Source organism: Cladophialophora carrionii (assembly GCF_000365165.1).
Source record: "Cladophialophora carrionii CBS 160.54 unplaced genomic scaffold supercont1.1, whole genome shotgun sequence".
Classification (NCBI taxonomy): domain Eukaryota; kingdom Fungi; phylum Ascomycota; class Eurotiomycetes; order Chaetothyriales; family Herpotrichiellaceae; genus Cladophialophora; species Cladophialophora carrionii.
The window spans coordinates 5,388,315-5,413,545 of record NW_008481816.1 but is presented as its reverse complement, the minus strand read 5'-3'; the positions used below and the strand labels follow the sequence as shown (position 1 = coordinate 5,413,545).

Genomic DNA, 25,231 nt, shown 5'->3' with positions numbered 1-25,231 from the left:
CTCTTCACTTATTCCATCCAATCCATCGCTCAGGCACAAACTGCTCCGGATTTGGTCCCCAGATTTCGGGATTCATGTTTAGCACTGTCGTACTGACCGACACGTTTGTGCCACCAGGAATCCAGATCCCACCAATCATTGCTCCATCACCCGGCACCGTCCTTTCGATGAGCGTTAGCCCGCCTCCTCTGAATCTGCCAAACTCCCGAATCACACTGTCCAGATATGGCAGTTTGTTCGCGTCTCCGAATTGTGGCATATCACCCAATTCCGCCGATAGGATCTCCTCCTCGAGCTTGGCCATCTTCTTTGGATGCTTTAATAGGACCGACAGGATCCCGGCAACCGCTTGTCCCGTTGTCTCGCTCCCTGCATGCATGGTTGACACCAGGAAGCCAATCACATCGACTGGCTTGACCAAATCAGGGTCTCTCCGACTGGCAGTGAGGTACTTGCCCAGCAAATCAACCTGATCTTCAAGATCAGTCTCCTTCTCCTGCCGCAGTCTCGCCTGCATCTTCTGTGCTGCGAGAGTGCCCAGAGCCGACGACGATTGCATTCTTTGCATGAGCGGGTTTTTGAATATCAGGCGCTCCAGAGCCGGAAGCGCACACCAGTATTGCGCGTGAGCCAGTCGCCTAGACGCGCCCTTGAGCGTGGCACCGCAGTCCTTCTGCTGACTCAGAAACGCTTGATCTTCTGACAGCGCGACCCGCGAGATGGTGTCAAACGCCCAGTACCCGAATGTTTTGCCTATTTCTACCCCTTCTTCTGTGTCTTCGAGGTACTTCATGAGCGATGACAGTGTCCGATCCAACTCGGACTCTTGCTGAAGGAAGGAATTGATAGTGAGATTTCCCAAAAGGAGACGCTTGATAGCGCTCATACGCTTCTCATCGAGGATTGTGACGAATGATGTCCTCGCGTCCGCGGAGCAAGACCTTGAGTGGAGAATAGAATGAGGACTACATTGGTCAGTCGTGCGGACTCTTTCTGAACAGGCTGGTGATACCCAATGTGGGGCTCGCCAAAACTCACCTTTGGCATTACATCGGTGGTTCTGTAAATCACAGAGATGGCGGATGCATTGCAGAAAATCAACCGGTTTGGTCCCATGCGGACGATCGGGCCATACTTGCGGTGGAGGTCGCTTGTGATTTGAGCAAAGCCCTCGCCAAACCAGAACTTGTAAGTGAGCCAAAGGTCTGTGAGGCTCGCCAGCAATGGGCCTGGAATATGACGGAGGTGAAGGTACCGTTGGAGAAGGACAGTGAATGCCACAAAGAAGAGAGCAGCGAAGGCTGTGAAAGCCAAAGAAGACCCTCCGAGGAAGGCGACGCCCTGCATGATGTCAAAGCAGGTCTTGCTGTTGAGGCAATTTCTAGCGCTCCAGAGAAAGTCGCTCCCACCAAGTGTTGGTGAGCTGCACTATATACATGTGCGTTGCTCACTTGACCTCCTCCTTCGATTGTTCCTTAGCACTGCAATAGTGGTGTACGCCATCCTCATTTGATCGGCATGGGCCCGAATATGGTGAGCTGGAAGGCCTTGTCAGCACTACAGTCACAGACCGGGCACTTAACTGACCACTGGGTCGTCCGCAGACATTACTGGCTCTGTGAATGTGCATGCTGATCCTGGCATAGACTATCTAACCTGATAGACCCATGGCGACGTATTCCTCATTGAACCCCGCCAGTCCAATCTCACTCTACTGATCACCCAGCTAATTCCACAGTGCCGCGGTTGTAAGCAGTCGAGCTGGAGAAGCTTGTTCCCATACTGGCCAGAACACTAAAGCTTGTCTTGACGCTGCTTTTGTCAGTCACTGCCCCCCGTCTGGAGGTGGCGATGTGGAAATCGCCAATTCAAGCGTGCCCAGTCCGACGAAACTCAGCGTCTGCGTACGTCGAAAGCTCGAGGGTCTCCCTGACCATTGGTGGCTTGTCCTCCGTCGTATGCATAAATGGGAGCGGTGGAGCGCACGGCTCTGACTTCGATACTTGTATTCATGCTGTGTAACCGGGTCGCAGTCGGAAGAACAAAGGGCGCCACCTGACCTTACATCGATCCCTTAGCTGAACTCCTGTCCCTCGACAAGCTGGGAACGATGGACTGCACCGATACCGAGTATAGTAATTAAGAACGCCTCGAGTCGAGCAGTGCCGAGATGGCTGCGCGTCCTGCCGGTTTACTCCGACCTGCACCGTAGCCAGGAAGACCGGGATATACATCACCATCACACCACGTTTTAACCTTACTAACCGACCTTCACTAACTACCGGACATGGATGGGTTGGCTACAGCAACTATGCGGTCTTCGCCGTACCTCGACATCTATTCCTGTCGCAGCTTGTGCCTGTCTTCTCTTATCTCTGGTGGAAAGCCATCCTTGTTCGTCGTCCCTGAGTGAATCGGAAATCCGCCATCTTCTACAGTGTCAATCATGAGGTTCCCGAACATTTTCATTCCAAAGGCCCCGCCACTACCCTCTATGGCAGTGAGTAGGTGCTTCACGTCCAGCTCCCGGGCATTCCAGCCGACGGCCATACACCGTGCCCAAAGGGCCGCTGATATCAAAGCTCATCCCGAATCCAGCGTCACGCAGGAGAAGCTGCCGGACAAGGACCATAATCGCCATTGGACGGAGGAGAACGCGACGCTGAGTGAAGCCGATGTAAGTACATAGTTACAGTGAGAGGATCCAGTATCTAGATGCAGACTCCTCCCTGTTCGGCTACATCTAGGTCTGCAACTGCCAGACAATCAATTGCTGACGGAAGAGATGCTAGATTCACGCCGACCATGAGGCTCTGAGGGAAGAGGCGTCGAAGCAGGCCAAATGTGTTTACAAGAACGCAGTGCAAAGTACATGATTAGCAGCAAGTCTTTCCCTTTAATGGGGCCGCGGGACGAGGGTTCAATCTGCGTATACCTTACATAGGTAGGTAGGTATCTGGTCCCGAACCCAGCCGGCCTCCGCCAAACCACACGAGCAAGCAATACTTGGTGGCCGCCGCACAAACGAAATGGAGATAGATTTCTCGGTCATATCCTCGCGACCTCGAGCGTGAAATACCAATGTCATGGAATTTCAGTCCCTGTCCAGCATCGCTTCCGTTTCCCAGATTCCGGATTCATGAGCATTCAGCAGGCCCGGTCGTCGGATCGTGTCGCGGCTCACAATCGGTTCATTGCCATGCGCACGCCTCCCCGCTAGGTGCATCAGGACGAGGAACTCGGCTCCTGCTTTTCTCTCCCCATACGCCTTATCCGAGACCGGTCAATCGCTGGATGATGGATCCCATGTAACTCCTCTGGGACGTGGACGCGTAGTGCATTCGACGAGCAACGGTCTGACTTGTCTTGATTCACTTGCTCCCAGTGCTTGTTCCCTTTGCCGTTCTGCCGTTCTGCCGTTCTGCTGTTGAGGGAGGGTGTACCAGTCCGTCCAACAAGTATTGCTTGACTTCCTCATCTGCTATCTGACTCTATTTGCCCCATGGAGCCAAGGTCGTCCGTCCGACAGCCCTTGTTTGAGCCGCTTGTTTGAGCCTGGAGATACTGGAGATACAAGATGGACTCCAGGCTGATGTCGCTGAAGTGCATCATCTCGACATACAGTATACAGTATACTCGTGGTTGCTTGGTCGGAAAGGAAGTAATTTTGGCATACTCTCCCTTTCCCCGTTTTGCAAGGCCTGTGATGTCGATACACAGACTACTAGAAGCATGGTGGTGTGATAGCGGTACACAGACCCGTAGAAGCACGGTGGTGTGACTTGTAGATCGCCTTCTTCCCGGCTGATCGCGCATCAATCGTTCACTTCTGGCGACGGACGCTGTTTCTCGCATGAGGCCCGGTGTTCAGTCTCAGCCCACCAGATCACCGGCCCACAACGATAACCCGGCCTGATTGTCTGTTATTGTCCCGATTGCCAGAGGGGGATATCATGTTCAAGAGCACGAGTCTAGCCGCTTACAACTACAGCACAGAAATGACACATTCATCTATAGTACCATTCCTCCGCGTGACGACTCCCGACTCCGACCTCAAGGCTCAAGGCTCACGACACCCACCAATACACCTCGCCCAACACGACCGCCGCACTCACGACGATCTGCATCAGAAGCGGCAGGGCATTGACCTTGGCAAACCGGCCCTGCCCGACCACCACGCCCTTCTCGGCCAGCAACTCCCGCCACAACAGGCCCGCCAGGCTCCCCGCGAACGTATACGCAAAGGCCCCGATATTACTGCCCATGGCCACGGCGTAGACTGCCGCGGCCATGATTCGGGGGTCGTCCCGCACGTGCGCGCTGCCCATGAATCGCTCGTGGCGCATGATCTCGACGAGGATGATGGTTGCGCCGATGTTCGTCCCCGCCAGCGGACACAGGAAGGCCGCGGAGACGAAGCTGAAGAAAAACACCGTCGCCGCTGGGGAGGTGCACGCTTGGGAGAAGCCCGTGGCGAAGACGCGGATCCAGCCGCGTTGCGCAAGACCACGGACGAGGATGAATTCGCACATGGCGAAGGGGAGGAGAGGGATTGGGAGGAGGCGGAGGGTGTGCGTTGTTCGGGGGAAGCGGGCGGCTAGGGCGAAGATGAGGGAGGTTAGTGTTGCTGGGGAGGCTGAACTCGGTGTTGGACGTGTAGATGCCATGGCGGCCGTGTTGGGGGATTCGTCTTTTGAGGGGATTTGTGGTAAGGGTGAGGGTGATGTTGAGTGCTGTCGCGAAGGAGAGGGGTTCACCTCGTTTTGGCGCTTCGTCTCTGCGTTTACGTCGTCCCTTGCCGGCAGAGTTGGTGATCGAGAATGCGACGTGTTGGACTCTGGGGTGGATAGGCTTCCTTTCTCAGGATCAGGTGGCTGGTTTGTGCTCGAGGCTAGTGCCCGTGTAGGCCTTGGAGCCGTGCAGTCTATTGTACCCATTTCCATTGTCCTTTCCGTTTCCACTTCTAAGTCCGTTGCTCCTTCAGCTGCGGACTCACGCGACCTTTGTCGGTCAATTTCAATCTTCCGGCCGGTCTCTGGATAAATCCAGTCGGTCACCACGTTGTACAGAAATGCAATCACCCCGGCGGGTGCAGTCACCATCCACACCTCGACTGCATGGCCCGGCACGAAGCTCGTCCCCACAAGCACAGCGACGGTGATGAGCATCAGCGCACTGAGGAAGAATGCGCCAGTCCTGTCGCGGAGCTTGCTCCACGGGTCGTCCGTGAGCGGCGTGAGCGTCCGGGGGATCTTCTTCCAGAACATGCCCAGCAAGATGGGGTAGTTAAGCGCCGCGGGGACGAGCGAGGGAAGGACCGTCCATTTCGTGAAGCCCGTCAGGTAATTGAGCCCGAAACTGCCCGTGATGAGGATGTTTGTCGGGTTACTGCTCACGAGGACGGCCGAGGCCGTGTTCGCGGCCATGAATTCGGCAAAGATCCACGCTGTGGGATCTAGGCCCGTGTGCTGGCTGAGGTAGGCGAGGAAGGGCGTGCCGGAGAGGATGAGCGGATCGTTGCCCACGATACATGCGGTCAGCAGGAAGAAGGCATACAGATAGGTGAAGAGCAGTCGTCCGGAACTGCCGCCTCGCTTTGAAACGTAGAACGCCGTGGCTTCAAGGGCGCCGGTCCCGTCGAGGGCGATCGAGATGTAGGCGAGTGAGATGAAGAGAACGAGCACGTCGTAGGGCTTGACGTTCTCGTCGCCGACGATGCCGAGGCGGATGGTCGAGCCGTGGATCGTCGTGGTTGCCAGCAGCAGGATCACCGCTATCACCGGCGCTGTCGTAAGTGACAGGTGGAAATGGAGACATCGGTTCGACAGCGCAGTGAACTCATGGCGACCGATGGTTCTGGTCTTCAATAGTGCCGACAGTAGGAGATTCTGCAAGGATCCTGGGAGTGGGATCTTGAGCGGCCATATCACCAGCGCCGACACGACGCAGAAGACGGCGAGAATGAAGCCGGAGTGACCGTTGAGATGATCTTGCTGGCCATCTGCGCTGCTCATCCCGCCTCAAGTATGGGGAGGAGGTTGAGAACGAGGATTGTCCTTCGGGCCTCTATCTGAGGAAGTATGATACTTTGATTCTTCATTGTGCTGAATGGAACGAAGATGAGGTGTTCTCGGTGCAAAAGCGCAGGGATTGTCCAGTCCAAGCGAGGTCGATCGGAATTCTCCTGTCGATTGACGCGAGTGGCTTGCGTGGCTGAAGCTCGGCGTCGTCTTCGCTACTGTACAGGAACTTGTACATAAGGTACAGAGGGCATGAAAGCATAGTTTCTTGGATCAATAGAGACGGCTGCGAGAGCTGTGGACTGCCATGTAAAGCAGAGCAAGAGATGAGCGAGGCACACTTTTGCGCTCTGCTCATCAGAGCCCATCCAGCGCGCGCGTCGAGGTATGCTAATTAGCTGCAGTGCATGGGCGCAGTCTTCGCCATGCTGCTGTTCACTTGGTGCCGTCATGAAAATGCGCAGAGGATGACCAGAGTAAGTGATGGGAGAGAGTAATAATGTGGTGATGGCGACGGTGATGGCGACGGTGATGGCGACGGTGATGGCGACGGTGATGGCGACGGTGACGGTCACTTCACTTAACACTGACAGCTCTGTTGGTCGTGAATGAGCCACCACCGTCTCTTCTTGTCACACTGCTGCACTCTGATCCTATATTGCTCCTCGTTTCTCCCATGTTTCCTCCGTTAGCGATCCCCATGACCTTCTCTACCCGCCCGTGACTGAACCTTCTCAGAACAACAACAGCAGGCCAAAGGAGATGACCAGAATAACCCGACGGCGAGGACGCGGCCTGGCTGTGGGCCGAGATGCTCGTGTCACCAACGCCGTTCACAACTATCCCATGGCGTCTCAGCCAGTTGCTCACACTCGGCAATGTCAATATGCGGGCGATCAGCAGAGGAACAGCAGATACGGACTGCGATCCCGACCTCAGGTTTCAAGCGATGCGTTTCCCAGCGAGGACCGTGTCCAAGGGCATTCGTTCCACGGTTACCATTACAATGACCCTCGCTTTGCTGACCAGTCATTCGAGGTCGAGTACGATGACAACGCGCAGTATCCGCCTGGGGAGTATCCCGAGGCTGCGTATCCTGGGGTCTACTATTACGAAGACGTGGACGCAGATACAGCTTCGACCCAAGAGCTCTTGGACTGCCCACGAGCTACTCCTGCGCATCGACCAGCTAGTCCTCAGTGCGGAGAGGGGAAAGGGATTACCGAAGTGGTTAATATGATCGAGCAGGCCTCGAGCCAGGACCTTCGAGACAGAGTTGCAGGGGAGGAGAGTGGGATCACAGGGGCGAGCTCAAATCGAGGGCATTTTGAGGACCATACACACGGAGGTGGTCGAGTCAAGCAACATCCAAGTGCAAATATCGCAGCTGAGCGTCTTTCAGCTACACTCTCTCCGAGCTCTACAGTAACAAACGTCCATCGGTGTCGAAGCCCTGTCGATTCCAATCGAGGCGATCCTGACCGGCATGGTCCTTCCTCCGCTTCTGCCAGTTCCCAGATCGACAATGAGCATCGCCGCTTCACCAGAGCTGATGGTCTCGTGGACTCCAGCCATACCATAACCCCTCAGGGGATCCGCGATACTCCAAATGAGAACGATATTCCTCGAGTCGACTCTCTCAATGGGGTAAGAAACCCTCCATGTATCGGCCGCAACCGACGCGAGAAAGGTCAATGTGAGAATGGCCTCTCTCGCGCCATCAATTGCCGGTCTGTGAGTGGTCCTCCTCGACCCCATCGTCCCGGCGATGACCGTCCTCGTCATTTGCATTCTCAAAACGAAGAGGCAGACGCAGACACAGAACCCGGTCGACGAGCCAACGTCCTGCTCGTAGCGGCTGCTGGACTGGGATTGACACTATTTTCGGGACCCCGTGGTTCTGCAAACAGCTGGGTATGTGTGCCTTTTTCTCCGCATCCATGGGTGCCTGCTGACGTGGCTTTCCCAGTAGCCCCTTCCTGGTACCGACGCAGCATCGGTCGCGACGACAACGGCCTTGATCATCCCACCGATCCACTTCGACGTCTTCGCCCCCATGCAGACAGATTACGTCGCACATCCCATGCCCACCATGGCGCCCGACCCGCTGCCAAGTTCCCACAATCTCGACAACAGTGATACGTCGAGATCTAAGCTCGGGCGTGCGTCCATGGGCTTCATGCTCGGCGGTATTTTCGCGGGCGTCTTATTCCTTGTCTTGAGATCTTTGGTCTGCAAAAGTCGACGGAGCCGGGAGTCCATGCGAGGGGGGTGGAGAGAGCCGTTCAGCGTTTGAGCGAGTAGCAGGAACAGTGCTGAAGATCCTCAGTGTAGATAGTGATTCTCATGAACCAAAAAACATCAAGGTCCTTTCCCGCTCCCACCGCTCACAAAACGCCGTGCGACCCAGGCACTTCCGTGCTCGTAATACTCCTCCTTGGTGACACCGTACTCCCTGACCACTTCGGGCCAGTTACTCGCCAGTCTCGCACCCCCGAGCCACGTACTCGTTGTCGGATCCGGCAACTTCCTCACCCTCACGGCCCATTCTGTCTTCACCCGCATTCGCAACTCGGCTTCCAGTCTCTCCACCAAACCGGCGATCTTCGCGTTCCCGCCCACGACGAGCACGTTACTCAACATGGTCGCCTGCACCAGGGGCGGCAAAACACCAAGACTCTGCATAACAATATCCGGCAGACCGGGCTGCTTGGACCCGATATCGCTAGGCGAGAAGAGGATTTCGGGCACGGAGAACCGCTCATTGCCCAGTGTCATTGATATTTCTGCTTCGGGATCCGAAGCGAGGGCAGCGGCTTTGCGACGTTTCTGGGCGCTGGTGCTTGAGTCGTGCGGGCGGGAGAAGCCGCGGAGCAGGCGGATCCCGTCGGGGAGGATGTAATCGACGCGGAGCTCTTCGTCTTGCTGGGAAGCAGGGTGGTCGAGATCCATGGCGTGGTCCGAGTCCTGGGTTTTCGAAACGACCACCTCTTGACGACGGCCTTTGTTGCCCTTCCATGTCCTCTCCAGATCACGTCGAAAGTCGTCACTGACAAAACAGACTTCCTCTTTAATGTCGTTGACAATCTTGGTGTCCTGATGCAGATCAAAGTGCCGCACGGATATGAGTTCCTTTAGCAGATTCGTCAGGTGCTTGCCGCCAAAGTCGAGGCGGCGAATGGCTCGATGGATCGGCCGGCCGTTGAACAGCGGAGTGACCGTGCTGTGGCTGTAGCCGCTGTCTATAACCAGGACGCACTCCATGGGCAGATCCGCGAACGTGTTACCATTGTTATTGTTGTTGTTGTCGGAGTTCGTGTAAGATTCTCCCTCAAACAGTGGATGGAGGTCATTGTACGCGTTAAGTGACGGGCCTTGCCAATATCGTCAGCCCATCCATCTCCGTCTCTCTCTCTTCGCTTGCAAGGGCTGGTCTCAATCGTGGCCGTACCTACCAATGACCCTCGCATACCCGCCAAAACCCCATTCCTCCACGATAATCTCATCCGCATTCTTCTGCAACTCGGGCATCGTGTTTGGCGGTTCCGTGAACAGCAACGTCGTCTCCTCGGGATGTCTCACCAACAGTTCGTTCCGCGCCGTCTTGTCATCGAAGAAGCTCTCATCCCAGATCTCCTTCTGCGTCTCCCAACTGACGACCTGGCCGTTCTCCACCGGCCGCCGGAATAACGCTTCGCTCCATTGTGTGATTTCCTGGCTCTGCGCGCCAATGTAGGTCTTCTTGTCGCGCGTGCGCACGATGCAGTTGGGGATGGTATGGCATTTCTGCAGCGCCGCGGCGTCAGAGGCCGGGCCTGCCGGTGCGAACCCGGCTTTTATGTTGTACGCGCCATTGTCGAGGACGAAGGTCGACGAGGGCAGGCCAGGTGTGTGGCGCGTGGATTTGGTTGCGCGGGGCATGCTAAGGCTCAAGGCTCACGGCGCATTGTCAGGACCGGTCAGATCTGATTAGCCGCTGCAGCTGCAACTTGGTATTCGTGTAGACACTGTCGTGAGGGTTGCTGGCACGGGCGGGGCAATGGGATACTTCACTTCCGGGTTGCTGCGACGAAATTGATCAGTCGAGAGACTGTCATATCGGGTTTCTGCGCTGTACCGTTGAAAGAGCGCATTACGGTCTTATGCTCCACCGCAGATAGCACGCAAGCAGCCAAGGTAAAACTGAACTTCCACCGCCTCAAAACACTTGTCACAGTGAGTGGTGGTTTGCGCTGAAAACGCCACTTCACGTCGCTCGAATCAGCGCCTGTCTCTTCATCATATTTCAGTGGCTCAAACCAGCTCCTGGCTGAATGACCCAGGATCTGTCGTGTCTGTCCACTAGTAGACTTTCCTATTAATCGCCATTGCGTTGCGAGGAGATACGCACTCGAGAGCAAGACCGGGTTGTCTGGTGTTATATCTACCTATACAAGTGGGCGCGACGATAATCTTGCGGATTGCTAGACGGACGTGGTCCCTCGTATATGCCATTTGGTAAAATCTCGTCTCACAAGTAGCAGCTACGAAGCTCTATTATACCATGCTATCATCCAGTCCTCCAGTCTGACGGTAATAACCATCGCCTCATAGAACCTGGAAGGCTGCACCCCTCACCGCACCCGTCTCAAATAGCATGTCTAGTTCGTGGAAAGCCGGGCCCGGCGTCTCAGACTGTGGAAAGCAGCACTCAACAAGGAACAACACGTTGAAGGCCGCGCAGAAGAAGCAACCTCTTCAGGCAAGCTCCATGCCAGTGGGTCAACGTCCATTGAGTCAAGATGTCGGTGACCGTGGAGTCGAGGTCGAATAACGTCCACGTGAGGACCACGGTCTTCGATGCGCGTTCGGTGAGACGGCAGCTCGCCGACCAGAGAGTAGTATAACTCCTGCCGAGCAAGCTTACCTTTACGCAATCACCACGTGAGCCACAAGCATGCGGCTCGGTCTCTCTAACCCCATGACTAGGGTCAGCCTAGACCTCTCCCCACCTCTACCGCAAGGACATGATCTTTGACCCCCCATTGATCAGCTTAGCCCTCAGAATCGCCCCTGGAAGCGTCCTCAGGTTCACGCCATTGTTCCATTCATCCTGATACGGCAGCTGGTTGATGATGACATAGAAATAGCCGTCCTCGCCGATACTTGCGCTATCGGGCCAAAGTATCCTCGGGTCGCGGATGAATCCATGGACTTGCAGGTCATTTGGGTTGTAATAGTAGACCGCGTTGTGCGTGGGCATGAGCATGTAGACCAAGCCGTTGGAGTCGCCTTCGAAACCGTTTGCTTCGCCGCCACGTTGGCCCAGCCAGGAGACGTTGTTCGAAGCGGCCTGTTCGGCGAGAGGGGATTGGGAATCTTGAAGGAGAAGGTTCGCGGTGGGGATACGGTAAAGGTTCTGGGACGTCAGCGGAGAGTAGTAGATATGGTTGCCATCCGGGGAGATCTGAATGCCGTCGAGACCTTCTTGTTGGTGGCCGATGCCCATGCCTGGGTTGCGGTAGTAGAACGGGTGGCCCTGGTACGATGGCAGAGCGTTGTAGGTTCTCAAGACGGAGGGATGTTGCGTTAGCCGTCGCCAGGACGACCCATCTGTCAGATTCAACATGATGAACCCGTTGCGACCCTCGTTGCTAGAGTCGACTATGTAGGCGACTTCGCGGCCAGGGCGCAGGTCGAAGCGGATGTCGTTCATGTACGAATCGGGGTAGTGCACGGTCGATGGGAACGTATATGTTGTGTAGACGCTGTTGTTGGACAGACTCACACCCACGACTTTGGGTCCGCCAGGCTGGGCGTAGGGCATGCTATAGCCCCCAGTGGAGGCGGATCGGATCGTCGGTCGACCTGTGTCGAGCAGCCACAGAGTTTCAGGGCGGCCCGAGGCATTCTGCGCGGGAGTAATGTACAGAGCCTGCACACTTATCAGACCTGTGGAATTGGCACTGCCGAAGTCAATGCCGTTGAGTGTTGTGTTGAGTGCGTCGGATGGTAGATTCAATCCAGCCGACGGGTATGGTGTTTCCGTTGCACTGCTATTGACCTCGGCGACGGTATAGTCATACTCGCCGCGCGTATAGCAGATGAAGATCCTCGACGTGCTCGAAACGGCAATGCCAATGGGCCAGTACTTGTAGAAGTAGTGTACCTCTTCTACCGGTGGGCCGTAGGTACCATTGTCGACGCGGAGGCGAGTATTAAACCGGGAGCTGTTGGCTACGAGTCCTTCTGTAGAGACGGTGTTGCCTTGGGTCAGGCTAGCATTTTGTGCCCAGGCTAGGCATCCCCAGGCCAGGCTCGAGACACTGATGTTCAGGAGGCGCATGATAACGGATCAGATGCGACACGCTGATTGTGATAATTCTCCAGAAACTGCACCTCGACGGAGAGAACAAACGGGGATAAAAAGCTTGTTCTGAGCTTGCTCACTTACCACGAATCCTGCCATCGATGAACGAGCGCGTCATGAACGAAGTCCGTTGCGCCTTCTGTGCATTGAAGCAGGTCATCGTCACCACCTACCTGTATGATTAAGCAACGGTTGGTGGCGCAACCGTGGAGTAAGTCCGCTTGCAGATGTAAACGTCAGAATCTGTTGCGGATCCGCAAAGACGACGACACGCGTCATGGAAGTCGGAAGCGTCGAGGCGACGACGTCAAACAAGGCTGAGCTAGTCTAAATTCAACCACTTGTACAAGCAACTACGCAGCTCACAAGGCTGAAGCACTCAAATCCATCCAGAAAAGGCAGTCGAGGCGGGTCTTTCAACAAATTCACTGAGTTCCCTGTAGGCGTCGACAATGAAGAGCTTTAGCACGTTATCACCACTTCTAAGGCTGACTCAGCCTTTTCTGATCCTTCAACACTTGTCGTGGGGGTGTTCGAGTTCCCCTGGCAATCAGGCCGGCATGGGAGACGAGGCTCTGATAAAGATCTAGAAGGGCACCTCACACTGGTACTGCACCGGCCCTGAGGCACTGGGCTACAGTAGCTAGCCCAAAACTTGCCATGGTATAGTCACTGGAGCGGGTAGTCTTCTAAGGACGAAGCTCTTACTACCAGGCACAGCTCATCTCAAGATGAAAAGAGGACGGAGGTGATAGTTGTCGCTCCGAGCATGCTGAGCTTGTCACTTTCTTCCAGCTCTCGGATTCCTCGCCAGTGCTCGCAGCCACTCTCAACATCCTTGGTAGTATGTTCCCCTGGATAAGCACTGATGTGTACACTTGATATCCTGCTGGTAGCGTGAGTAGGAGTGGATATCGAGGGTAAATGGAAGCAAAGCATCAGGCAATAGCAGCCTATCCCACGGTATCGTGAGGCGTCGCAATACCTTGCTTGCCATCCCGTCGGCGTGTCAAAGATGCGTGAAATCAGGAACCTGTCATCGTTAGGGCACTGCAGGACGTCTGAACCACTTCTGCCGTTGGCACTATCGCCTGAGGACTTGGAAGAGTTGGGCGCCATCCGTGAGAGGGTCCTGTTCCTCTGAGGGTGCTCGCGAAAAACGCAACTTCCTATGCGATGTCAAATTTTGCAGGGACTCCAGCCCTCCGGCCACGGTTCGACGCATTGACACGGCCAGAGACCAGAATCGCGCTGTTGGAACACAGATACTGGATGACAAAAATAGAGCAGCAGACATGCCATGCCCTGCTTCAGGCGAACGAATTGCCTGGTTGCTCAACGGATGATGGTCCAGATCGAAGCCAACGCATCTAAACGAGCACCTGTGACCTGACAATCGCAAAGGAATGAAAATGTGCGAACTGTCGCCACTCGCTAATGCGGATCGTGTCCTTCCTGTGTACGTGTTCAGGTGATAACTCACGAACCAAGATAATCGTGGTACCATCGAACCGGTTGGATCGACCCGAGAAGATGCAAATAGGCGAAGTCTATGGCCTGCTCTAGAAGGCCATGTTCGAGTCCGAACCCACGCTGCACGACGCTGCTGCAGGATCTTTTTCCCGGGATGTAGAGCCGGGTCTGGTTGCTGGAAAGAAGGGGATGTCATGGATTCGGTCGGCGACGAATCCAAATGGCTCGCTCTCGCCGGATATCTAGATCGTGTATGGGAGCAACACCTCCCGCAGAGGTGGCCAGTGACTCCGCAGCATCTCAGTGAACTCAATATCGCCCAACTGCTTCCCGGGATATCCGCGTTCTGAGGTTTACGCAACGCGAAGAGGGGGTGTTGCTGTGCTGCTCCGATTCTGGACCGACCCTTGCAACGTTCAAGCCACAGGGGTGAAGTCAGGCCGCCGATCACTTACGCCACATGCACCGAGATCGTCTGGCGCTGTGGCGCACTGGGGCGCAGTAACGTGGCGTTACTTGTCACCTGTAGCTGGGGAATTCCAAGAACATTGGGCTCTCGGCGCACAACGGTCGCTAGATTATTGCGCGTCTTCCACCTTTCGGTCCTTTTCGTGATTCGTGCCACAGGACGATCGTGATCCGTGTGTGGAGAACTATTTTGAGGCTCTTGTAGGCAAGCTCGGCAAAGTTAACCCACTGTCGAGAAAGAGGCGGCGCTGGTTACCCGCGCGACAAGGGACGTGCTAGAAGACTGAGCCTGAAGAGATGCCGCTTCTGGAAGATTGGCAAATTTGCTTGTCGGAAGCTCATTTACCGGATGAGCAGGGCCTGGTCCTGGCATTTTCGGAGAAATACTGGAGGTGCCTGGGCAATTTCCAGGCGAAATTTCACACACGAGGAAGACAGCATGCAAAGGCGGAACTCCGTAATGACGATGTGCCAGCTTCTCGCGCAACTACAGAATAGCTGCAACAGACTACGGAGGACTCTCCTATCGAGGATCTGTACGGAGTAAGGATCTGGGAGAGACCGCAGTAATAATGCACCGGTCACACTAACAGGAAATAAGTCGTGGGGCTTGCTGTGCGTGGCGAGTGAGAGTTCGTCTCGCCTATTGGCATCATGCCCCGAGCCCGATCTGGTGTCGCGGCTGCGAGCTTAGGGGAGCCTAGAGAGCCTTTCCACGCGTGGTCGTGGACTCATGCTGGGCTTCACAGGCGCTGTTCTCCCGCCCAAATTTGTTCCACCCACGTTCCAGGTGGCTCGAATCGAGATTGCCGGCGTCACCTTGGAAGAGTCCACTCAAATCACCGCTCTTTCTGTCTACTGTTTAGGCATCGTAGAGATGGCTCTGATGGCATTCTCAGACACAAACTGTAAGATTGTCCTCGGTGCCCCCCACTTCTGCTGGACACTCACGTCAGTTATCCAATCGTCAATGCCCGGAAATATAGCAGCATCGTGGTGGAAGGGAGTTGGGCTATCGACGGTAGAATTAAGTACATGTATGAACGCATCTAGTGCGGATGACGAATTTCAGCCGTGGTATCGGCCATGAGATTGTCGCAGGGTCACTTGACCGTCGCGCAAAAGCACTTTGTGCGCCCGTCCCGTTTCATCTCACCAAAGCTGCAGCCACAACGGTTGGTCAGATAGCACGACCATGATGTAATAATCTCGGTAGGTGCCTCACACATGGCCCACCTGTGCAGTGTTGTAGGCGGTACGGAAGCGCGTGTGCAGTCATTGGGTTGAACTCTGTGCGCGCGTCTGGTGCCGACGGCGCATCGCTGTGATCAGGTGCTCGTTCCAAATGTGTTGAAAGATGTGCTACTCGTACTTCATCTACCTGCTTACAACACCCGATGTTGGGCACAACTCCAAAAGTGCACTGGTGAGGTCATCTCCATGTGTGGACTAGCCGAACAGCCGGTACTTCTCGTGTGGAGTTTGCTGGGCGATGTCACAGAATAATGCTACTGAAAGATTTCCTCTCTGATCCGATCCCGACTATTATGATCCAGATGATCTTTCCGCTGTACACGCGTACAATTGAGGACAAGGCGCTACTCATGAGTCAGTTACGCCTTTGTGATATCGCTTCGAGGACACAATTGGCCTGATTGGGAGAGCGCCTATCCGAGGCCAAATCAGAAGGGATCGATCGACAGCAAGGGATAGAGGTGCATTGATTGAGCACGTGGGGATGATCAGCAAAACTATGCTTAGTCGAGTGCACCTGGGTGAGCTCGACGATGAGGTCTGCAGCGCGGATAGTCAAACCAGTACATTTGGCGTGAACAGACAGTGACGGGTGTTTCATGGATCTGGCCGTCATCTCGCTCCAGAAAAAGGATGAGGAACGGTCAGAAATTCAGTGCGGTCTGATGTGGGAGGCGCTTCGGCAAGCGAGAATGGAGATAGGACACGAAGGATGGAGGAAACCAAAGGGTCAAGCCACAGGTACCACCGGTGGATGCCCTCACCACCACTCTTACGTGCTCACGCCGAATGAGCCGGCGCTGCGCTGCCGGGGGCCATCTCGATTTGCTGTGAGACCGCGCAGAGTCACTCAGACAAGTCTCGTGTTCTTTTTGCCACACCGACGCCACAGTTCCCTCGAGAACAAACTCTTATCAAGCCACACAGCGAGAGGGGTGATCGTCGAGGACGTGTGGCGGTGCGTCGATCATGCTGCCTGGGCCTGGGACGGGAGGGAAATATACCACATCTGCCGCGACAAGGTAAGGATCAACCTTGGTGACGAGGAGGACGGGTCAACCAGGCACACAATCTGCCAGAGTCTGAGGGACGAGGAGGGAGTGGTCAGCGCCAGCAAGGGTGGCAGAGGTGCAGATGTCGCCCTTTCTTGAAACCGTGGCTAGCCAGTCAGACGGCCGCGATGCCCCCGAAAGTGGTCCTCGGGCCAGCAACCACAGCCGAAACAAGCCACGTCGTCGGCGTGAGGTGCCACTCGTGATGCCACGGCCTGTCACTGAAAATGAATTTGACGCCACGTCTCGCTGCCAGCCTAACCCTGTTGGACGCGCTGCTCCGCGGCACGCTCCAATCACAAGCGCACGCTGCAGAGTGGACAGTTCCAGGCGTGGCTCAGTTAAAGAATTAGGTGCAGGGCATCCCTGCTTAGGCTGTCGTGAATTAGGCTCCGAACTAAACATGGCCCATGTTGCCTGACGCCGGACGGAGTCCCGTGTTCTCGTACCTGCCTTCGCTACGTGGGTGCGGGTGCTGGTGCTCAGTGAGGGAGTGAGGATTGCGATCAAATCGAAATCTCATCCCATCCCAATTCTTACCGTCCGCTAGACTCCCATCATCCACCGCTGTCTGCTTCACCATCCCCTCCCGCATACCCTTGATCCATGGCCCGCATTAACCTTCATGGAGAGTGCTAATTCTATTGCTGATGCACCCGAGGCCCCATCAGAACCATCTCTTTGACGACCCCGGTCCGTTCACTTCACCTTGACGAGACTCGCTCCACCGCGTGCGACACCTGCCTCAGTACTACACCTCACCTTGCCCTTTAACCTCGTACCTCGTCGATCTTTTGTCTATTTTTTCCCATCTTCACCTTGCTCGCTCGAACCCCCAAGAGAGCCCAGTCCACGCCGTGCCTCGCCGTGAGCCGAGTCTTCGTAACGCCAGCGCGCGACTCAGCCCGACCTCGATCGACGCGCACGCAATCCATAAGGCGCAGCAGCCCATCGACTGTGGCACCCAGTCTCTCCGTCTCGAGCACTGAGCCACTCTCTCATGCACGACGCTTGAAATACATCGTCTAGTTCGACGGTTCGACACCATCGGATGGCTCCATGTTGTTGATTTGACCTCATCCTCGCTCGGTCCTGCAGCCTGAGACGCTGTCTCCGCCGCAAATGTTTCGCAATCGGTCAGTCCTCTCGCGTCCACTTCTGCACGTTTCACTTCGGCGGCCTCACCCGGCATGTCTATACCGCGTTCCTGACTAGCTGACTGGGACCACAGGCGCAATACCCAGAAGCCGGATGAGGAGTTGTACGCGGCTTTCAGACAGTCGTTTCCCGACATAGGGCCTGGATCGACCGCCTCAGCTGTACCGGGACAGTCGGGCCCTGTCCGCAGATCTTCAACTTTAAGCGAGGCGATCGAGGATGAACCATCTACATCTCAACGGTATGTCTCGAAGATGTCTTACTTCTTCCAGCCCACCCCTCTGTGTCGGGTTCCTTTGAATTTTCCTCAGTAGCCGACCATGTCTCCGACGCACCAAGCCTCCGCGCATGGTGACGACCATGTCGACAGCGCTGATTATTTTACCAGAGCTTTTGAGGCACAACCTGGAGTGAAAGAACAGGATGCCACTCTTGCGACGCCCAAGCCCTTCGCCGACGCCTGGAGATTCACCCCGTCTCTCATGGATCCCAACTCTTATGCCTTCTCCGCTTTCGCCAACCAGCCTCCGGGTTACTATACTCCCACCCCGGGAGGGTTTGGGACTCTCTACCATCCTCAGGCCGGCGACCTCCACACGCCCGGAATGGGGATGAATACGCCTCTCTCTCTTCCGCACTCGGTCCACGGACTTCACGCTCAGGATCAACTCATGCATCTCAATCACTTCAACCCGCATCTTCTGCACCAACCGCATCCATACCAGGATCTCTTTCAACACCAGCAAGCTCCCATCCATGTCCCAACCCAGCAACAGCAGACTTTTGCTCCTCAGCAGTTCCTGCAACATCAGGACTCCGGGTATGTCGCGATGGACGATACTCCTCATAAGACAACCCCGACACAGGCCGAGCTGGGCGTCGAGCAACAATCCTTGAACCAGCCGATTCAGCAGTCTATGTCTGGGAGTATTGGCATGACCAATTTGCCGATTGGGGAGAAGTCAGTACCCTCGTGTTCGCACCTGAGATTTACTGACAATATCATCAGATTCCGCTTCCACACAACGTTGAGTGCACCTACGGCAATGGTGCGGCATTCAGACGAGATCCCGATCACGTACCTCAACAAAGGCCAAGCTTACACCATGTCTATATGGGATACCCTGCCTCCCATGTCGCAGAACACCCCTCACAAGTACCGGACCTACGTCCGTGTTTCCTTTGAAGACGAACAGCAGAGAGCTCGACCCGGTGCGTGTTGGCAGCTCTGGAAAGAAGGACGGGGCTCGAATGAGGCCCACCAGCGAGGTGGTAGACTTTTGGCGGTAGAATATGTGGAACCTAACCAGGGTGGAGATGATGATTTGCGAAAACCTCAAATCCAACTTGAAAAGGCGTCATTCGACGGCTTTGCGGTAACGTGGTACCCGAGTGCTGTCAATGGAGGCCCGGACTGCTCGATCTCGATCCGCTTCAACTTCCTATCCACCGACTTCAGCCACTCGAAAGGCGTCAAAGGCATTCCCGTTCGACTTTGTGCCAAGACGGAGTTGCTTACTGCTGAACCGACGGCCAGCAACCAACCAGAAGTATGCTACTCCAAGGTAAAGCTCTTCCGTGATCATGGCGCAGAGCGGAAGCTTTCCAACGATGTGGCGCACGTGAAGAAGACGATCGACAAGCTCAAACAGCAGATTGCTCAAGCCGAGGCAGGCCTGGGAAGCGCTGGGAAGAGGAGAAGAAGCGGCTCGATCGCAAAGGCACCGTCATCTAGGCCGGGCAAAGTATTGAAGCATAAACGGACTTGGTCTGTCGACTCCGAGGCTGAAGGTATGAAATTCTCGGCCGAGGAGGACATGCAGATGAAGCTCGTGAGCATGCAAGATATGTTCTCCTCGACGCGGCCTGTCAGTGTCCTGTTTCTGCGCGGTGACCCCGAAGACGATCCAGATCTATATCCAGTCAAACTACCCGGCGACGATCCAGAGGGCAAAGAAATCGTACGGACAACCACATGGGAATCGAGACAAAGCGCCTCTGACTCGCCTACATCAAACGCTGGCTCCCCGTCCTCTAGCTCGGCCTCACAAGTTACGCCAAAGAGAAAGTTCTCGGACCTACAGCATACCGCCATCCAGGAGGAGGGCGAAAGCGAGTACGACAATGAACCCTCTGGTTCCGCCTCGCGACCAACCAAGATCGTGAAGACGGAAGCCGGCTCGGCCACCAAGCCGGATCTCTTCGCAGTCGATGTTGATAGCAGCTATCAGCCTCCCGTGGAAAGGCCTATTCGACCAGGTAAGTGGTCTAGCTCTGTCCTCTTTCCTCCATCTGACCGGATCACAGTTGCATGCTTCTACGTGCGTCAGAAAGACGCAGCCAAAGAATACTACCGCGCGGTGTATCTGATGCAGCGAACAGTCAAAGACCTGATCAATAACATATCCAATAAATTCCAGATCGATCCTCACAGAGTAACGCAGGTCACACATATCAACTCCCGCGGACTCCACATCATCGTCGACGAAGATGTCGTCAGAGAGCTCCCGGAGGGCCAGGATATGATTGTCGAGTTCACACCGCTCGAAACCGATCAGCCTGTGAAACACGAATTCATGGCACCTGCGGTTTCGAAAGGGATGGTCGACAGCGAAATGCCACACACGGAGTCGCTGATAACGGATCCACTGGAGATGTGGTTAAACTACTGAGAACGACGCACCAATCGAGGACATGGAAATTGCATGAGATACCCCTGGTTTTATTAATTTTGTTGGCCTTCCCCTACGAACACGAGATTTCCAACGGCGGCAGATTCTAGAGCAGCGTTTCAGGACGGCCGTCGACTGACGAGTATTTTGACGTTACTTGCTACCGTTGACGGTGAGAAGCCGGGTCAGATTTGGCTCGGGCCCGTCGATGGCAATTCTGGAATTGTACAGGTGCTCGGACCGGAAGGCGGACCATTTGCGGCTAATTCACACAACAACAACTGTTTTGCACCCACTTTTCTCAACTTCACTTCATTACAGCATACGACGATCCGAACGACGGGATGATACACGAGTCCCCGAGCGGACGAACCATATTTTTTCACGAGAAACATGACATTTCGAGATACCCACCTTTTCGGAGTTTTCTTTTGTTGGAAAGGATGATACCCCAGCGAACCTTTTGCTAGAGGTCCTCTTTACAATATCCTATGTATCGACTATCTAATACTGATTGCACAACTGGACTTCCAATTTCACAATTCTGTGGGGACAGGCTGTCTCCACGCGGGTTTACCACTATGATTCTCCAGCGCCCAGCCGATCGCGGCGCCAACAGGGATTGTTGTTGATTTCCTGTGGCGTTGCGAAGCAGGGTTCTCAGTTTGGGCGGCAAAGCGAACGAAGAGGGGCGCCTGCCAGGGACCGGCACGGACGAGGTTCAAAGGGACAAATCGAGTGGTTCTGAATCTGCAGGAACGGTATCATCTTGGTTATTAGCAAGGGCAGATGCAGCAGCCAATCAGGGCGCTGAGACAAGCAAGCGGAAGCCGCGACGCGGGTCTTCCAGAGCCGAATCGAAGATTCCCAAAAAGGTGGGGTATAACGGTCATTTGAGGGCGAGGACGGGAGTGTGGTGGCTTGTGGCAGTGTTGCAAGCGAGAAATGGTCGCGATGATGAGGTACGAGGGAGGAGGTGGGAGGTGGGAGGTGGGAGGCGGGAGGCAAATGCATGTTCTGTAGATAGCATCAGCTGACTGGCCGATCGTGTGTCGGTTAAGGCCGAGTTTCTCCTCCAAGAGGTGGAACATGCATGAAGCTAGTACCTCGCAGCCAGCTGCACATTGCCAACACTAGATCTCGAGAGGGCTTCGATCGTCTAGATTCTTCCACTTGGTGACAAGGGCGAGTCAAGAATAGCTCGCGAGCCTTGGACCACGAGGAGATCAGCGAGCCACGTCAGCCTCAGGCACTGTCGCCGAGCAGAGGGGCGTGAGAGCTCAGGAACGAAAAGCGGTTGGAGAAGAGCCTCATGCACTACAGCGATTGTGACCTCAGTGACCGCAACCACCGCGAGAAGAGCGGGTGCTTCGGCTAAAGGACCCGAAGCCGGTCGTCTTGGCTTGCAGTAGGATTTCGTCGCCGTCGCCCAACTTGAAGACATAGCAGGTCGCTGAAAGTTGGTAAGATCGTCATGCCATTCACCGCCTCGACGGGAAGCGAGAGATGGAGCCTGAGGAGGTTATCGGACAGAGGTACTCCTAACCTTGGATACGCGCCGGGACAAGACACGTGGTTGTCGTCGGAGCAGGAAGGGGAAAAATGATGTCCCAGCCACAGGATTATGGAGGCCGTGGCCCATCCGGGACGGAGCTCCGTGCGGAGTACGGAAGTACCGCTGGCAGAATGATTACGAGAGGTGAGACATCGTCGCTGGAGCTGGTTAGATGCTCCGTGTCAGCGAGTTTGGCAGATTGTCTCCAGTCGCGGGAGGAGAGGCCTCAAGCAAGCAGCGACGAGGAGGATTTGCATGGTTGGGAATGGGTTACCGATGACGCAATGGTGGTGAGGGTAGCACCGCCACAGACGCCACGACGCCACAGACATGACAGGCGCGACAGGCGCGACAAATTCTGCGCCACAGTTGACTGTCAACGCTCAAGTAAACAACGAATGCTGAATTCTCCTCAACACGCGTTTCATGCCCGCTGTCAGTCCAGACCGTCGACACCCTCTCTTTGTCTTTTGTTCGTTCTTCGGCCTCTCTTCACCTTTCTCACACAGCTGCCACGCACGAAGATGGCTTTGTTTGCACACAAGACCTTCTTTTCACCCCTCAGTCAAAGAGGCTCCTTTGCGAGAACTGCCAGGAGGGCTTCCAAAATGTACTCCGACCCTCATACCACACGTGCCTATTCCCACCGTCCTGTATATGACACTCCGGTGTTTCTTCCCTCACTCGTCCCCCCCGAATAGCAAGATACGTTCAAATACACCCTGGGTCAGAATGACCTCCCAAAACCACTATGCAGTGCTAGGCGTCTTGCGCTCTGCGGCACACGCAGAGATCAAGACCGCGTATAATCGTCTCGTCTTGAAAGCTCACCCAGACAAGGGCGGCTCACAGTCGGACTTTATCAAGATTCAAGCAGCGTGGGAAGTCCTGAGAGATACATCAGCGCGGGCGGAATTTGACAGAAAGAACCCGCACGCAACTGGTGTACCGGGACAGCCTCAATCATCCAGAGGTAAGTCCACTCGCGGCTCCGAGTTCCGCAGTGGTGCACGTAAGTCATCACCCGATAGCTGGCACTCTCATCCCGCAGGCGGAAACTCCATGTCCAGCACATATTCCAATTCCAATAGATGGAGTGGATATCGTGAGTCTGCGGGTGGAAACGCTTATAACCATTATCACGGCTTCTCCGCCAAAGATACAGACGATGGTATCCCAGACCAAAGATCACGATCGACGAAACCGAGACCGAAGCCAGAGGACGCATCAACCAAGAACCACCATACTCATTGGAATGAGGCGCCTCCGCCCAAGGATACCCCTATGGCAGATGCGCCAGACGAGCCAAAGCCGGAAAGACCGTCACACGAGAGAACGCACGCGAGACCAGAAACACGCCATCCCCACGCAAGAGGCAGACGGAGAAGCCCCAGCCCTGCCCCTGACCATTATCGCGGCAGATGGTCCCCTCCGCCCGCAGCGCCTACAGAAATGGACATCAAGCCTATCCAAGATCTCGCCGACAAGGCAGCTCGAACTCTCAATAGCTACAAAGAGCTCTTGGAGGTGGTTCGCTCCCGCACAAATTCCCACCCCCTTACTAAACTGAGCGAGGAGATGCATACGAAGCTCCGACACGTCCAAAGCTGTCTGTGCACGCGCGAGCTGAAGATCAAGCTCCGTGTCTACGCCATTATGAACTACAACGCTGAGGTGCGAGCACTCCAGCCCGTCACACCGTTGGAATCCTTCTACCCGTCTCTCATAGAGACGGTGCTAGGCACAGACGTGGACATTGTATCGGATCTGAATCATGCCATGGGACGCGTGCTTCGCGACACGGCCGAGATGCTGCGAATGAAGCAGGTGCTCGAGTCCAAGGGTATGAAGCTCACCGACGATGAGAAGACAGTCAGGAATTCGAGGGGCTCTATCGACGCGTTGGACCGGTTGTTGACCAAGATCCTCACTAGTTCATTCGCCACTGTGGCTTGAGTGAAGTCTCTGTCGCTGTAAGGTAAGTGCCGGTAAGGTTTACGAAGGCGGATGTAAGTGGAAGTGCAGGTTAAAGCGAGGTGAGTACAGCAACAGGATTCTAGTGATCAAGAGGCTATTGCGGACGAATGAAAGAGCCTACACGAACATTTCTATTTTCGACCATTTCCTTTCACATGCTCATATCAGGAATACTGTGAAGACCGAGGCTACTTGTTACGAGTACGGACACGTCTTTCGATATACTCACGAATCTGAGTCTAGTCGAGGCCGTCCCTAACTACCGAAGCAGGACCCTGAGCTGGCAAGTTCATGCCTCTGAGCGCCTCGAACGCCTCGAAGTCCAACCGCGGCAGCCACAGGTGCAGCAGTGATCGACATGGGACCCGTCTCTGTGGCTGTGCATGGTCGTCGTATACGAGTACTCGTACACCCTGCATCAGCATATGCATTTGCATTTTGCATATGCAGGGTCTTTCTTGGACCCCTGTTCTGCTGAAACACATCCCCGAGCCACGAATCTATTCGCCAGGTGAAGTCAAAAGGGCTCGAAGCTCTTAGCTCTCTGTGCCTGTTTGCCGAACTGCATGTCTCTGCCCGGGCTGCACCAGTTTGCCACTCGCCCCAGTCGCCAATCGCCACCCATCCCGGGTCCAATATCCGTGCATATTTCCAGTCATGGGTTGGAAGTTACGAGTAGACAGTTCAATGCAGGATGCAGGGAAAATTTCCCCGGACTTGGCCCAACGGTCATTGCCGTTCTGGTGGTACAAGTACTGCAGGTAGGTACTGTAGGAGCCACAAGGGCTACAGGGGTCACTTACGCCGGGCTTGGCCACCTCCTTTACCATTTTCCATCAATATACCCGTACGAGTACACCGTCGTGATTAGTTGGCTTTGGGTCTATTTCGAGTCCGTTTCGCTCGACCAATATAGAGTGCGTACGCAGAGTCTAACCGTGATATGGCGTACGCAGGTGACGTCCGCTGCGAGGTTAGCATTTTTACGCCTAGTTTTGAAGTTCAGGCTCGAAAAATCAAATGGACGAGTATGTCAATGTGCGCCGATTTGGCTGTGACGGTGCCGACGACGATGAAGATCGTTCCGCATACACTGTATCCATCCTTGAATTCATATATCCAGGCGTGCAAAGCTCGGGTTCAGGTTGGGAGGGGAGGCGTTTCCACGGCATATAGTCCGTAGTCCTTCCTGACTTCTGATATCGTATATCGTACGGTGTGGCGGCTTGATCTGTCTGCGTTAGAGTACATGG

General features: G+C 55.1%; 8 protein-coding genes across 8 annotated transcripts; 4 read left to right on the top strand and 4 right to left on the bottom strand.

The window, feature by feature from the left end:
* Positions 1 to 4: 4 nt before the first annotated feature.
* Positions 5 to 1,347, bottom strand: G647_01951 (uncharacterized protein; the record flags this gene model as incomplete). Its single annotated transcript, XM_008725350.1, has 2 exons — positions 5 to 965; positions 1,013 to 1,347. The coding sequence occupies 2 exons, from the start codon at positions 1,345 to 1,347 to the stop codon at positions 5 to 7; spliced, it is 1,296 nt and encodes a 431-aa protein (XP_008723572.1).
* Positions 1,348 to 2,491: 1,144 nt separating this feature from the next.
* G647_01950 (uncharacterized protein) lies at positions 2,492 to 2,680 on the top strand (the record flags this gene model as incomplete). Its single annotated transcript, XM_008725349.1, has 1 exon — positions 2,492 to 2,680. A coding segment is annotated over one exon (189 nt), but the record flags the coding sequence as incomplete, so codon positions are not given.
* Positions 2,681 to 4,067: 1,387 nt separating this feature from the next.
* Positions 4,068 to 6,014, bottom strand: G647_01949 (uncharacterized protein; the record flags this gene model as incomplete). Its single annotated transcript, XM_008725348.1, has 1 exon — positions 4,068 to 6,014. One exon carries the CDS (start codon positions 6,012 to 6,014, stop codon positions 4,068 to 4,070), a length of 1,947 nt encoding a protein of 648 aa, XP_008723570.1.
* An 852-nt stretch (positions 6,015 to 6,866) lies between these two features.
* G647_01948 (uncharacterized protein) lies at positions 6,867 to 8,316 on the top strand (the record flags this gene model as incomplete). The annotated part of the gene is made up of 2 exons (XM_008725347.1): positions 6,867 to 7,934; positions 7,993 to 8,316. The coding sequence occupies 2 exons, from the start codon at positions 6,867 to 6,869 to the stop codon at positions 8,314 to 8,316; spliced, it is 1,392 nt and encodes a 463-aa protein (XP_008723569.1).
* Positions 8,317 to 8,381: 65 nt separating this feature from the next.
* G647_01947 (uncharacterized protein) lies at positions 8,382 to 9,941 on the bottom strand (the record flags this gene model as incomplete). Its single annotated transcript, XM_008725346.1, has 2 exons — positions 8,382 to 9,394; positions 9,476 to 9,941. 2 exons carry the CDS (start codon positions 9,939 to 9,941, stop codon positions 8,382 to 8,384), a joined length of 1,479 nt encoding a protein of 492 aa, XP_008723568.1.
* Positions 9,942 to 11,013: 1,072 nt separating this feature from the next.
* On the bottom strand, positions 11,014 to 12,345 carry G647_01946 (uncharacterized protein; the record flags this gene model as incomplete). Its single annotated transcript, XM_008725345.1, has 1 exon — positions 11,014 to 12,345. One exon carries the CDS (start codon positions 12,343 to 12,345, stop codon positions 11,014 to 11,016), a length of 1,332 nt encoding a protein of 443 aa, XP_008723567.1.
* A 5,749-nt stretch (positions 12,346 to 18,094) lies between these two features.
* Positions 18,095 to 20,446, top strand: G647_01945 (uncharacterized protein; the record flags this gene model as incomplete). Its single annotated transcript, XM_008725344.1, has 3 exons — positions 18,095 to 18,735; positions 18,784 to 20,033; positions 20,082 to 20,446. The coding sequence occupies 3 exons, from the start codon at positions 18,095 to 18,097 to the stop codon at positions 20,444 to 20,446; spliced, it is 2,256 nt and encodes a 751-aa protein (XP_008723566.1).
* A 2,287-nt stretch (positions 20,447 to 22,733) lies between these two features.
* On the top strand, positions 22,734 to 23,957 carry G647_01944 (uncharacterized protein; the record flags this gene model as incomplete). Its single annotated transcript, XM_008725343.1, has 1 exon — positions 22,734 to 23,957. One exon carries the CDS (start codon positions 22,734 to 22,736, stop codon positions 23,955 to 23,957), a length of 1,224 nt encoding a protein of 407 aa, XP_008723565.1.
* Positions 23,958 to 25,231: the final 1,274 nt, after the last annotated feature.